At 39.0% G+C, this 13,540-nt stretch overlaps 1 protein-coding gene across 1 annotated transcript in view; it reads right to left on the bottom strand.

The window, feature by feature from the left end:
- Positions 1-4,707: 4,707 nt before the first annotated feature.
- ITGA6 (integrin subunit alpha 6) overlaps positions 4,708-13,540 on the bottom strand; it is a 74,873-nt gene continuing 66,040 nt past the window's right edge. The window contains exons 24-26 of the mRNA XM_007458840.1: positions 10,247-10,372; positions 7,089-7,122; positions 4,708-4,835 (exon numbers count right to left, since the gene is read on the bottom strand). Coding sequence (XP_007458902.1) covers positions 4,708-4,835; positions 7,089-7,122; positions 10,247-10,372 — 288 coding nt within the window. The remainder of the gene's footprint in view (positions 4,836-7,088; positions 7,123-10,246; positions 10,373-13,540) is intronic.

Genomic DNA, 13,540 nt, shown 5'->3' with positions numbered 1-13,540 from the left:
ACTTTGTGTCACCTGGGGAGCCTTAAATAGCACTAATGCCTGGGGTGCCACCCTCAGAGATTCTGATAAAGTCAGTCTAACATGAGGTCTGGCCACTGGGACTTTTAAAAAATGTTTCTTAGGAATTCAAATAGGCAGCCCAGATTGAGGATGACTACTTCCAATTTTCCAGGAATGGGGTTTGTTCTGGAGGCAAGTTCTACCCACGCAGGACCAGGTACTGACCTTATGTGCCAACTGTTGATACCTTGATGCAAAATTTTTAATCTGCTACTTATGTAAATTTACCTGTGTTCGTCAGTACCATCTGTTATTTTAGATAAGCTTCCAATAAAAGGTCAGAGCCCATGTCTTATTTGTATGTGTATCCCCAGAGCCTAGTACCATCCTAGAAATTTTATTTCTAATTGGGAAAAAAATGATGAAACCACACCTAACCATCTCCATATTACAATCACAGGATCTGTTACAGTGACAATAACAGAATCTTAAATCTCACTTAAATCTATCTACTGGTTATTGTTGAACTGAATACTTATCTGCTAGGCTTCGAGATAGTAAAAGAAGCACACTCTGCCCCTGTAGTTTGAGATTTCTTGGGGATGTTCTCGAAGGATGAATAGTGTGTGAGAAATATTATCTAACCTCTGCTAATACGATATGTCTCTGCTTATTTCCATGACCCCGGCACAGGCAGCCTGACAGAGAGATGCTCCAGGGTCAAGGCAAAGAGATTGAGGCACTTAAGCTTTGCTGACTGCTACAAAAATCGCACTTGTTTTCCTTCATTCCAGTATAGCCATCGACCATTACCCGGTTAGCTTTTCCCTGCGTGGTGCCTGGTCTACCTTGCACTGTGCTAGACAAGTTTTCTCACTCTGACTTGTGTTTTACAGTTCACTTACCCATAGAGGATTTAACCAGGAATCCCTTTTAACACTTCCCTCCTACATGGGTCTGTTGGTGACACCTCTGCAGACCTGGCCTCAGCCACTAGCACACAGCACTCTCACAATCTAACAGCTGGGTCAGAGTCAGCAAAACCTGTTTTTTAAGGTACAAGAGAAAGAAAACTGTTACTCGCCATTTGACCATAATCAGGAACTAGTGGAGGAACAGATGCCCACTAGCTTCTTTGCAATAGCCACTCTTCTGAAATCATTCTTCAGTTCATTTTCTCCATCTCTTTGAAGCTCAGTGCACGTGGTTGGACCACGGAAGTCCAACCAAAGGATGGACCACCCATCCTTTGGTCTCGAGGAACTGCCTTTAATCATTTACTTCATGCTACCCAAGCTAATCAAACAACGCTTCCACATTCCTGTTTTCTCATGTGATTGTGTTGAACCCCAGCCACCTACAGCATTCAACTCTTTCCTCCTTTAAAACAAAACAGTCCGTCAGTCCCAGCCTGTCTGCCCACATTGTCCTTCTGTGGGCTAGGGTACTAGAGATGAGCTTCTTATTAAGATGTTTTCATTTAGGGTAGAAGGCTAGAACTTATCCTTACTTCCCTGGTCTGGACAACTTAAAGCATTCGCCACCGACATCTACCCCACATTCTAGAATATTCTGAACCACAAGGGCATAACATAAGCCATGACTGTGCATGACGCACTGCGAGGTTGTGGCAATGACACGTCAGTGTTTGCAGACGGGTCCAAGGATCCCCTGTAATAATACCACTATCACTCCTAGGCGTCCCTGTATTTTATGAGAGGGGGAGAAGCGAGTAGAATCACAGGAGTCATATAAAGCACTGCCATGACCTCCAGCCAAGAGCATTTATGCCATAGCCCTAGCCAAACCACAGTTACTGACACTCTTAACAGTTATGTTGATTATACATTATTGCAGTGATTTAAACTGGGTATACCCATAGGACTGTGGCTAACAAAGGGTCACAGCCACTGGCCTATCATTAAAAAGTGCCAATCACTCATTTCTTTGGGTGATAACATCTGTCTGATCTTCCAAGAACTAAGAAAGCTAAGACTTAACACGTTACACCAAGTACAATGGAAAACTATTACCTAAGAGCCTGGGCATATAATACATTTTAGATTGGAAATTTATTCAGGCCAGGGCATGCTATATTGTCTGGGCGCTATATACATACCTTATATTTATTAAATTGTGATAATCCAGCTAGAGAAGTTTCATAAAATTGCTTAAATTTAAACGAAATCCATTGGTGAAGAAAATATTTTCTGACCTGTCAATTCTGCCAAATCAGTCCTTGGTGACCAGTATGATGAGTCATGTCACAGCTGGCCTGCTCTCACATCCAAAGTGTGTTCTAAGAAGAAAGCAACTTAGCCATAAGAACTTTTCGCTTCATGCCATGGTATCATTGCTAAATGACGCATCATAAGCCTTTGAAGCAAATGAATCAACACATACAGACATCTCCCAATTTGTAGGTATCTTGAACAAACCACCTTTAAGATCATTTTCTTTTGAAAATATCCTCAACTGAACAGTAGAGCCAAAAGGGGGAAAAAAACCCATCAATCACATATACATTGCATTTTGGGGGGCGGCACTAATATCTTTGGCTGATGTGAGATTATTCTTAGTGTCCCATATAAATAAAAACACGAAAAACTTTACAGTTTAGTTTGATGAAATAAAAAGAAAGGCAATTCACATTATTTATAATTTCACATATACAATGCTGTGTTACTAAGCAATGAACACTTTCATAAAAAAATTTATTTCACACTTTTATACAAATATCCACAGGTATTTTTCTAATCATGAAATAATTTTACAATGCTAGTTAGTATAAAAATGTATCAAATGCAGACCAGTGACTTGACTTGAGATGACATTTTTAACAACTATAAATTTAAACACCACTACATTCTTGCTTCTTTTGTTGTTGAACCACCCTTGTACCCGCCCCCCCCCCACCTTTTAGGACATTCATTTTTATAACAAAGGTCTATAAACACTTTCAAAATATCAGCTTCTGAGCAACCTATACGCCAGTGCACTAGATTGCAAGTTACCTAAGCAAGAAACTGAGATTTTAAACACTGTTATGACCTGTTTTAGAGAGATCTTTGTAAACAAAATATCACTTATAAAACTATTTTTGTTTTGAAAATTCCAAAGGACAACTAGTATCTTAAGGGCATAACATTTCTGAAAAGAAAAAAAAAAAATTAAAACTCCAAAGCAACAATGGCACACGTAGCTGTATTTTGTTCTTTTAAAAGATTCTGAGATGCTGCTTACCCTATAGCCAAACAAATTAGCACCTGTTTGCTGTTGCACCCCATATAACTTAACATTTTGACTTACAGTGATTTTTTTAAAATTTAGTTTTCCTATCTATTCAGTCTCTATTGAATGTATTATATCTTCCTCCTCCCTCCCCTTCATCTTTAAAATTAAACAATTTAAAGTTCTTTTCTAGAGTAGTCAAAGTCTTTTGGGGGATGCAGACAGGAAACAAAGCAAAAAACAGAACATCAACTCACTGATTAAATGCTTCCAATAACATTTAAAAATGTCAAAGCCACAATGTTCTGACTTTTGGTATCAAGTATTCAGTAGTCTTACGCTGGATCGGTTTGGGTCCACCCTAGGTACTCACCGTTTCTTTCAAGTCCTGAATATACAGTACTTTCAGCAGTGACTAAACTGCACTAAAGTCCAACAAACAATCCCATCATTTCCAAGAGTTCCTGAAAGTTATAGCATGAAATTCAGAAATATCACACAGGGCTCTAAACTAAAAACTATCTGCTGTCTTTAAGAATTAAACATCTTACAGTTAAATCCTATTTCTTAAATGTTTTGGGTCTGGAGGGAGGGGGTAAGGGCTGCCATGAAGGGAGATGTTTTAATAACTTAAACTTATCTGTAAAGTATAACAACTCTGATACATTTATAAAGAATTACTGTCTTCTTTAGGCGGTCAATAATTTAGGTCCAACCAACGACCTCTCGTGTTCTAATTCTGATTGCTTAATCCAACCTGAAGGGTAAACTGGAGAATCTTTGGCCTGTTAGTCAATAACAAAATGGTTTGTAAAAAAGAAAAATAAATACCATATACAAATAAGTATAACTGGCATTCAAGTCTGTTATGCCTGTGTGTTTTAGTGAAGGGGGAATTAAACCTCTGTGTATTTGGTGTGAGCAGCTATTCACATATCTAGGAAATGGAAAAAGATGGCAGGATGGCAGCATCACCTTCTATTGCACACTTAATTTATGGGAGCACTTTAAACTGAACCCAGCTACCCTGACGGCATAGTCTTGTAACACAGGACAGTTGACTTGCAGGTTCTCTGGTCCTATGAGAAGAACATTTGCAGAGGTGGTGCCGAGGTCAGGACGGTCACTCTGTTGGCGCAGTGGTTGTGGTGGCTTCTTCCAGCTATACCATCAAGAGGATGTGGCAGGTCCTTCCCCAGCACAGGTAAGTCAGTCACACCAAAAACAAAGGCAACCCGGAACATTAAATTAAGGCAGTTAAAGAAAAATCCATTCCAACAGCCTTCAAATTGGCCGTGCAAAACAGGAGCCTCAGGCTACATAACAATGTCCACAGTTAAAACTGTAGGCTTGTACTGTGCGTAGTCTGTCTGAAATCTGTATTCAGGTATTGAACAGGCTTTTCAATCCATTTGAATTTCTGGGTTGGGGGAAAAAAAAAGGCAGTTTGGGTACTGTGAAGCTTTTTTGGTCCCCCTAGGAGTAGCTTTCATTTTCATTCCACCTTGTGATCCACTGTTTTTTTTCAAGGTTATCATTATATTTTTCATCTTGGATCTCTCGCTCCTCTTTCCGGATCCTTACAGCATGGTGGGGGGGCGGGGGGGAGAAAGACACAGGCACAAATTAAATAATTCCAACAAGAGCAAGTCCACTAGATGGCAATGTCTAAGCTTTCTGTTCACCTATGCCTAACTCTGGACTTGGACAAAGAATAAAACACATGGTTTTCTTTTAAGAAGGAACCAATAGGTCAAAAAGAAATGATAACAGCCGGTGGGGATAAACGGAAGAGAACAGCTGTAAAACTGGAAGAAAAGTCCCTTTTCCCATCTTGTCCTTCCACCTTACAACAATGTTAGTTGCCTCTAATAGTTGAAGAGCTTATGAAACAGTACTTCCATTTTTTATAATCACAATACTGTATGTAAAAGATCTAATTTTCAGATTATTAGAACATCATGTTAGTTTCAAGAACACATGTTTTTTCTAGGCCATACACCAAAGATTATTTCATGCCCTCTTCCATTAACAAAATGGAAATCAGGTCACAAATATTTTATAAATTACTACTTGAAGTGGGTCAATTTAAGAAATCTCTCCTCCAAGGCTCCAGTGCTTATCTCTCAATAGCTAGAAGGTAATTTCCAAACAGAGCTTCCAAACTAAGCTGTTTCATTAATAAATCACGCAGTAACTGTGTCCTGCAATAAAATCATTTATGTACTGCAAGGAATTTGAGGAAACTATCACTTGACTGAATTTCAGAGCATCCCCTAATTTCTTCTTTTTTGGCGAAAAGACAACATTTACATCTAAATTATTAATGAATATATATTTTATTGATCTTTAAAAAAATATTCAATCTGATCCAAAGTAGATTTTTATTGAGAACATATCTGGAAATTTAGAAATCAGATTGAATTTTTTAAGTGAATAAAATATATATGTATTTTTTAAAAAGATGTGTTTTTAATTTAAAAATGCAGATAAAAGGTGGATGAGGAAGATACTTAGAATGGTTGGTTAATGTGTTTACTATGTGACATCAACAGGAACAGAACATTTGTTTTGAATGATGTTAAGTTATAAATATGGCATGGGACAAAATAAAATTATGTACTAAGTTATCACTGAGTCAATGGGAAAAATGGACCAAGAAGTTTTGTTCTAAGGCCTTTTCTATTTTCTGCAAAAAAGCCAAAACACCTATCTGTTACAATATGTGGCTCTTGCCCCATTTAAACAAAGAAGAAATCAAGGGTGATACATAAAACTGAAATGGAATTGGGATTCATCATGACGGTGCCATGGAAAGGGATTATAGGGGTAATTCTACCCTCTCATGCCCACAGAAATGAAAAAGGAATCTCTGCCATTCCCATTTTCGTGGATTTACAAATAAGAGAAGCCAAATACAAACTTAAAATCAACTGAGACCCAAGGTTGAAAACACCTCTAGGAACAAGGAACAAGGTCAAACTCCATTACAACGTTCTGAAATAAACTGTCCAGAGCATTGTTATATTAGAATTTTGTATATCGAAGGCCATGTTTGGCAAAGAATCGTCTTCTGAAGTTGACCATAATGTCCATCACGCCAATAGTTAGAGTTTGTTGCAATGGTCTTTGACCCATGGTAGATATGCAGGGAAAGGAAGTTGCATGCTTAGCTAGCATAAAACAATTTCTGAGCAACAATAAAAGCATTCCAAGCCTTCCCCCATCACTTCACAGCAAGGAGATCAAAAAGATGACAGTGAGAAAGGCTTCTCTTCAAGAGAAACACAATGTTTCCAACATGCAATAGGTTAATGAAGCAGTCAACACAACCTTCTATCTGTGGGAAATTCCAAAATGGACAAGAAATCTGGGATGATTTCTTATGCATCTTTGAAATTCCAAGTGAGATGCTACATACTGGATTAACAACACATGGCAAACTGGGCTACTGTGGAGGTCTAAAGCCTCCTTTTGTGTGTACATAGATTGCCGTTTTCTTCATTGCTGTGGGTAATGTTTAATAACAACAACAACAACACAAAATTACTCACCTGCAATGCAAGATTCTTTGTGCATTTTTTAAAAAACTGTAAGCTTTCAAGTGAAATAAATGAAATAAATCCAAGCAAGGCAAGCCAATGTGGACATTTGGAAACATCTGTTAATGGGACACACACAGCAAGCTGTTGCTTTTAAAGTTAGCCACCACAACCATAGCAGGTCCCACAGCTAGCAATTAAAAAACATTGATCAATTACCAATTACAGAAGTAGATCAATACTATGCATCAGAAGTAAGCCTCTCTTTATCAGACGGCTGAGCATGGATCTCAGCCTTGTGATATGTGGCATCATAATGATCTTTCTTATTTCTCTTGAAGAAACCACACTACAAGGAAGCAAGGTATTTAGTCAGTGTTAACAGTTTTGTGTATAAAAGCTAAACAAAAGAAAATCTCAGATTTTAACCTGTTTTCTACTTACAGCTTGTTTACAAAGAGACCACTATGGATCAACCAAAAGGGACCAGCCCCTGCGCTATACTACGTGGTGACAGCAATTAACCCAACTCTCTTACCATGGGTCTCTGGTCAAATATTTATATGGATGACATTAGCTGATTGATTTTTCTATTTGTAACAAATCCTAAGGACCAAAATCATCCTAAAAGGGAAAATATATACACATCTGATTACAGCTTTGGGTGGTTTCTTCTTGCAGGGAATACGGAGTCTAAAAATAGGCAAAAGATTGACATCTACAGTTTACTGATTCAAAGTTTAAAGAATAAATTCTCTAAGGCTTAGCACAAATCCAAATAAAAGAGATTCTGTGAATATTTTTCTGCCCTTCGCAGTGAATTTTATGGAATAAATGCCATTTGCTTGGGGGCCTTGGTGGGGGTAAATCACAATATAAATTCAAATACACTGTCATGAAACAATGACAGCTGTCATTTTCCCAAATTCTGAACCACCATGTAACACTTAAGTGGTAGGAACCTGTGCTCCTCAGGTTAGGTCACTGTAAATGAGTATAAAGGTATAATTCCACTTTCTACTATAATTTCCTCATTCAACTGTGGAGAACTTTTTCTACTTACTTTTATCTTGTTCATAAGGCCATGGAACTGTCCTTTGATATATAACTCGATTGAACAATTTCTGACCTCCTGGAAAATTCTGCAGCCTAGCCTGGCAACTCATGAAGTACAAATCTTGATCTGCTTTGTACAATGTGGTAGTTACTAACCACGTGAGGCTATTCAAATTTAAATTAAAAGTCAATACCTCCGTTGCACTAGCCATATTCCAAGTGCTCAACAGCCACATGTGACTAGTGATTACCATAATGGACAGTGCAGCTTCAGAACATCTCCATTATTACAGAAAGTTTTACTGTGCAGCGTAAGATCCAGGCTGTTGATCTAGGCTATTTATCTGGATATTTATTTCTGACATTTAATTTATTATACAGTGAGCACACCCAGCCAACTTTCAGTAACACGTGCTAGTAAATATCGTGGGAAAAGGAATGAACCACAAACCAAGAGTCCTTGTTATGCCTCTAACTTGGCAACATTCTTAATATCCATGGGCGTGAGCATCTTTGTTTACAAGATGAAGGTGACTGGACCAGGCTGGAGGACTTTTCTCTTATACCCTCAAACAAAAGCCTATGCAGAATCCCTATGTTCAAAGCAGATAAAGTCACAACGGCTCTGGTTGAAGTGGGGATACTGCCCCTAGCCCCACCTGCGTAGCTTCGTCTTGGCACCTGCGTGGATGTGCAAAACTCAATTTAAAGGCCACTGAACCAGAGTCCTCTCTGGTCCTCAAAGTCTATTATTTTAGCACATAAAAGCAAACAGTTCAGTTTCAGAAAGAAAAGCATAAAGTAATAAAAATGATTTTCATGGGGTGGTTGTAGAAGTTGTCTGATTACTTTAGAGTTCACTTGTGAGTCCGGATACTTTAGAACATAAAAAAAAGGAGAGAGAGATCATCTAGTCCAAACCACTTACTAAGCAGCTAAGGCAAACCAGTGCCCCAGGGAGGTGAAATGATTTGTCCAAGATTATATAGCTTGGGTTTCTTAACTCTCAACTTACCCTCATTAGAGACTGCCAGTAAGATCTGCTCTGAAAAAGATTGTTCTTGTGACCTCTTCTGGAGAGTGGCAGAAGGCCATCCTCAAATATCAAACCTTGCATTCAGTTTTTGATATCAAAATAATTTCCAAAGCATCTCCTATATTGGCTGGCTGTGCTCATCAGACAAACCTACTACCTGAAGTAAACATCAGAGGTAGGACTGGCTAACATCCCATGGGAGGATGGGTCTTGGCATGAGCAGATACCAAGCTTCAATCACACAATTGGAGGACACAGGAAAGTTATCTCAGAAAATTATCTTGGCAAGAGGAAGTTACTTGGAAAAATAAAGCGAAAAAGAGATGCCCAACATTTGAAAGTGAGAATATCCTAAGCCCTTGTCCATTATACTCTTGGATCCAAGGAAAAGATAAGGATAGTTTGATCCTAGATATTGTCGGTCGAGTTTCATAATCTGTTAACCTCTAGACCAGATGTGTTTGGAAACCCAGAATTTTTGGCATTTTAGAAAAGTAATACACTGCATACATAATGTCACAGTAATCAAAACATTAGTATTTCTGCAGTGAGACTAATGAGTAAAGGATAAAGACCATAAAGAGCCTCTCTTCACATCATGTCAAGTTGTGCTGCCGAATAAGTCATTACAAACTGAGTTTTTTTACAAGTTGTGATTGTTGACAAAGGCTGATAAAGGTCTGTGAACCTCCATTACTCACTGAGAATAATCCAAAATCTATAGGTCATAATCTCTGGCAACAAAAGTATGCAACATCTCATACATTTTTTGTAATGTAGACTATTTACTGGTAGAAAGCAGGTGGAAGATACTACATTATACTTGCAGGACCAAATTCTAATGAAGAACATTATATTAAACCCGGATCTTCCTTATGTTTCATATAGGCTATGATAACTACTCTGGGATTAATTTCATGCTTTCCTATTCCTAATCTAGCTGCAACTGTAACAAGCCCCATGAACATTTCTTTACGAAAGTTGAAATTAACCAGGATACAGATTCTGATTAATGTGATACCCAACAATTTGGCTTAGATTCAGAATTTGATCTTAGATGAAGAAAAGGTCATAGGGGTAAGATTTTTTAAATTGTTATTTACCAAACGTGCTAAATTATATGTGAAAAACACCAAAATTTACACACTTAAGAAGCTCCTTGTAATGTACAAATACTATATACCTTTAAATACAAAATGTTAGACAGATATTCAGATGTTCATTGTATAATTCTCAAGTTTGCTGTATGTTGGAAAAGTTTCATAGTAAAATGTTGGGAAAAGGAAGCAATGAAAAAAATAGACTATCAGTGTTAATTTACTTTTTAAAAAACCTGAAATAAAGTTTGTATCACAAAACTCAAGTGCCAGATATGACTTACCTTCCATAGTAAAAATACTAATAGAGCAAGCATCAAAATCCCAGCAAGAATAGCCACTAGGATGATCCACCAAGGTACTCCTGAATATTGAGCTACAGTCTTTGAGGGAAACACCGTCACACGAACCTATGGGGCATAAAAGAAAGCAATATCATTATAAACTGAGGCGAGAATTAAACCAAGGGTTTATATTACTAATTCTGCTTCCAGACACATTTTGGTCAACGTAGCCTATGGACGGGTGAGATGTCTTTTTGATGTGAGATCCTTTCCTTTAGCAACGGAATACTGCTTTAAGAGACGTTTCTTGGAGATCTTTTCCCAGAACCTGGAAAATGCTAGATTGTGGGGTTTTTTTAAAATAAATTTATTTTTATTTATGTGTTGGGTCTTCGTTGCTGCGTGTGGACTTTCTCTAGTTGCATCGAGCGGGGGCTCCTCTTCGTTTCGGTGCACGGGCTTCTCATTGTGGTGGCTTCTCTTGTTGTGGAGCACAGGCTCTAGGCATGTGGGCTTCAGTAGTTGTGGCTCATGGGCTCGGTAGTTGTGGCTCGTGGCTCTAGAGCGCAGGCTCAGTAGTTGTGGTGCACGGGCTTAGCTGCTCCATGGCATGTGGGATCTTCCCAGACCAGGGCTCAAACCCATGTCCCCTGCATTTGCAGACGGATTCTTAACCACTGCGCCACCAGGGAAGTCCTGGATTGTGTTTTGACAAAGTAATTATTTCTTTGCTAACTTATGTTTTTAAAATTTTTGTAATCAACAAAAGTAGAGAAAATTGTATAATGAACCATCATTTATTCATCACCAAGTTTCAACAATTATCAATAGGGACACAACCCCAATCTTGTTACATCTATATAACCTGGTATCTTTTTGAGAATGGTCACCTCTCTTAATTAAGCATCCAACAGTGGCAACAAAAGGGTCTGTTTATGCACAATAAGCCTATATTCCTCCCTCAAATTTTAAAGATGTTATGAAATATAAAAATAGGGATGGAGCTATTAGATGGTATTAGAGGCATTAGATGGATACCATTCTAATTCTTCCTCAGGGTTGAAACTGAGCAGGACCCTACAGGGCGCCCCCAGCTGACAGCTACTTGGAACCACAGGACTGACGGTCATCTCTGAACATAGAAGATTACCTCCTCTCCAGCACATAGCCCCTTCTCCCTACATAATCTCTGAGCAAAACCTGGGGAGTTGGTTCTTTGGGATATGAGTCCACCTTCTCCCCAGGATTGCCAGCTTCTTTAACAAAGCTATCTTTTCTTTTACCTAACACTTCTCTCTCACAACTGGATTCCTGAGCGACAAGAAGCCAAACCTGAGTTCAGTAACAGGATAGCAAACTAAAGATCCTCATAAAGAATAAAATTTCCTGAAATGGCTTGGTGCCATCTTCTACAACAATGTGCACAGACAAACTAGACTCTGGATTCATTCAGAGGCAGCTTAGAGCTTTAAGTGGCAGCTGATGAGAAGCTTAAGTTCTAAACATTTGATAGCTGGCAAATACCAATTAAATAGAACTAGTGTTGATTTAGAAATCTAAAAAGTTGCTTATGGCAATTTGCTACAAATTGGTTACATGGGTTTAGAATTCAAGTGGATTTTTGTAATGCCAGGAGACTTTTTTCCCCCAGGAGATGATTTTTCAAAGCACATAAAAGACCTGGTGAAAGCTACAAATATGATTTTGTAAACTATACTGATTAGAGATCTACCAGTTTGGAGTTTCTGATATTTTTGAATTTAGAGAATATGAAGTGAAGGGTAAAGAAAACTTAGAGGGAACAATTTAATTTCTGAGAAATGTTTCTGTTCACATATTCTAAATTAATATTGAATTCTGGATGCTGCCTAAAAATGCTTCTATGTCTACACTGTGATTCACTACTACTATACTAGAACTCTTTCTTTAAAAATCTCTTAAAGTACTTCCCTTCCTACTTATCCTAGAAAACAGCTTCTCAACCTCCTTTGGCTTATGGAATATACTTAAAAGCAAGAACTGCTTTCCTTTAAACATTTAATAGGAAAGAATTCACTTTTAGAGTTTTTAGCATAAACACCTTTCTCGGCTACTATGTTTCCTGTTATGCTCTCACTGAGGTTTCACTCAAGCTCCCAGCCCCAGGGAGGGCCTCATGGCTCACTTCTGTTGCCTCCCTTCCCCCAACAGGTGTCCTCGCTTTAAGCTAAAACAACCCTTTCTTGAGATTACTGGTTCAAGCAGAGGGGTACCCACGAAGTAGGGAAGAATGGTGAGAGACTGGTGAAGAAATAATATAGCTGATGTGACTGCTAAGCCAGACTATTCTAAAATAAAAAGATTATTTCAATTAGCCTATGCTTTACCTCATTTAACTTTGCTTCCCTAGTATGTAGCACAGGGAAGCCACACAGCGGGTCCCTGGGGCAAGGTGATGACTTGGAAGGGCCATCCTCATGTTTAAGAATAAGCTCTGATGAAACCTTGAAGTGGAGAGTGGAAACTGGTCCATGGCAAGGGCAAGCAGCCTTATAGTCACACCGCATACCAGAGCCTTTTAAATGGCTGATCATAGGGGAAAACAATGCCCATAAAAGGCTGTAATCCAACAGCATAAGGGCTGAACAAGGTAGTTTATTTTGCGGGTTGGGGCTGGGGTGGTGTGTAGTTTTAAAAACCAAAACAACTCACTGTGTATCAAAGACTGAGGACTGATGCTAGGGGCTGGGCCACACATTTAAAGGCCAGATGTGCTCTGCAAACCCAGTGTGTGCAAGGCCACAGTGTGGTCCAGGAAGGCGAGAGGGGCCAGTCGGCAAGATTTTATTGTTTGTTTCCTTAAATTGTCAACTCTGTGTGTGTGTGTGTGTGTGTGTGTGTGTGTGTGTGTGTGTGTGTGTGTGTATGACAGTCATTCTCCAGCTGGGACTGAGAATGGGGGTTGTGTGGAGCTGGCCTTAGAATCGGGTGAGGGGAGACCAACTGTGAGCTGCGACTCCCAGAGCTCGGGAAGCCTTGTCTCATCTTGTCACAGCAACTGTTACTGATGGACAATGACAGGTTCAGGCCAGTAGAGATTACTCCAACTCCGAAAACAAAAAAAATTCTTTTGGTTTCATTAAAATCTAGGCATTTCCACAGGGATGACCTGTGCATGTGAACCTCATCCATCATGTGCCCGTAAGGGGAAAAAGGGCTTAATGCTGCTGATGCATTAAACTCCATCACCAGTGAGCAGTGAGACCACATCATTAGCTTGCCCCCAGCCAAATTGTGTCCCTACATCACTCTGTC

The sequence above is a fragment of the Lipotes vexillifer genome, unplaced genomic scaffold (genome assembly GCF_000442215.2).
Source record: "Lipotes vexillifer unplaced genomic scaffold, Lipotes_vexillifer_v1.1 scaffold1306, whole genome shotgun sequence".
Classification (NCBI taxonomy): domain Eukaryota; kingdom Metazoa; phylum Chordata; class Mammalia; order Artiodactyla; family Lipotidae; genus Lipotes; species Lipotes vexillifer.
Note: the sequence above shows the minus strand (reverse complement) of the source record. Positions and strands in the feature narration are given on the sequence as shown.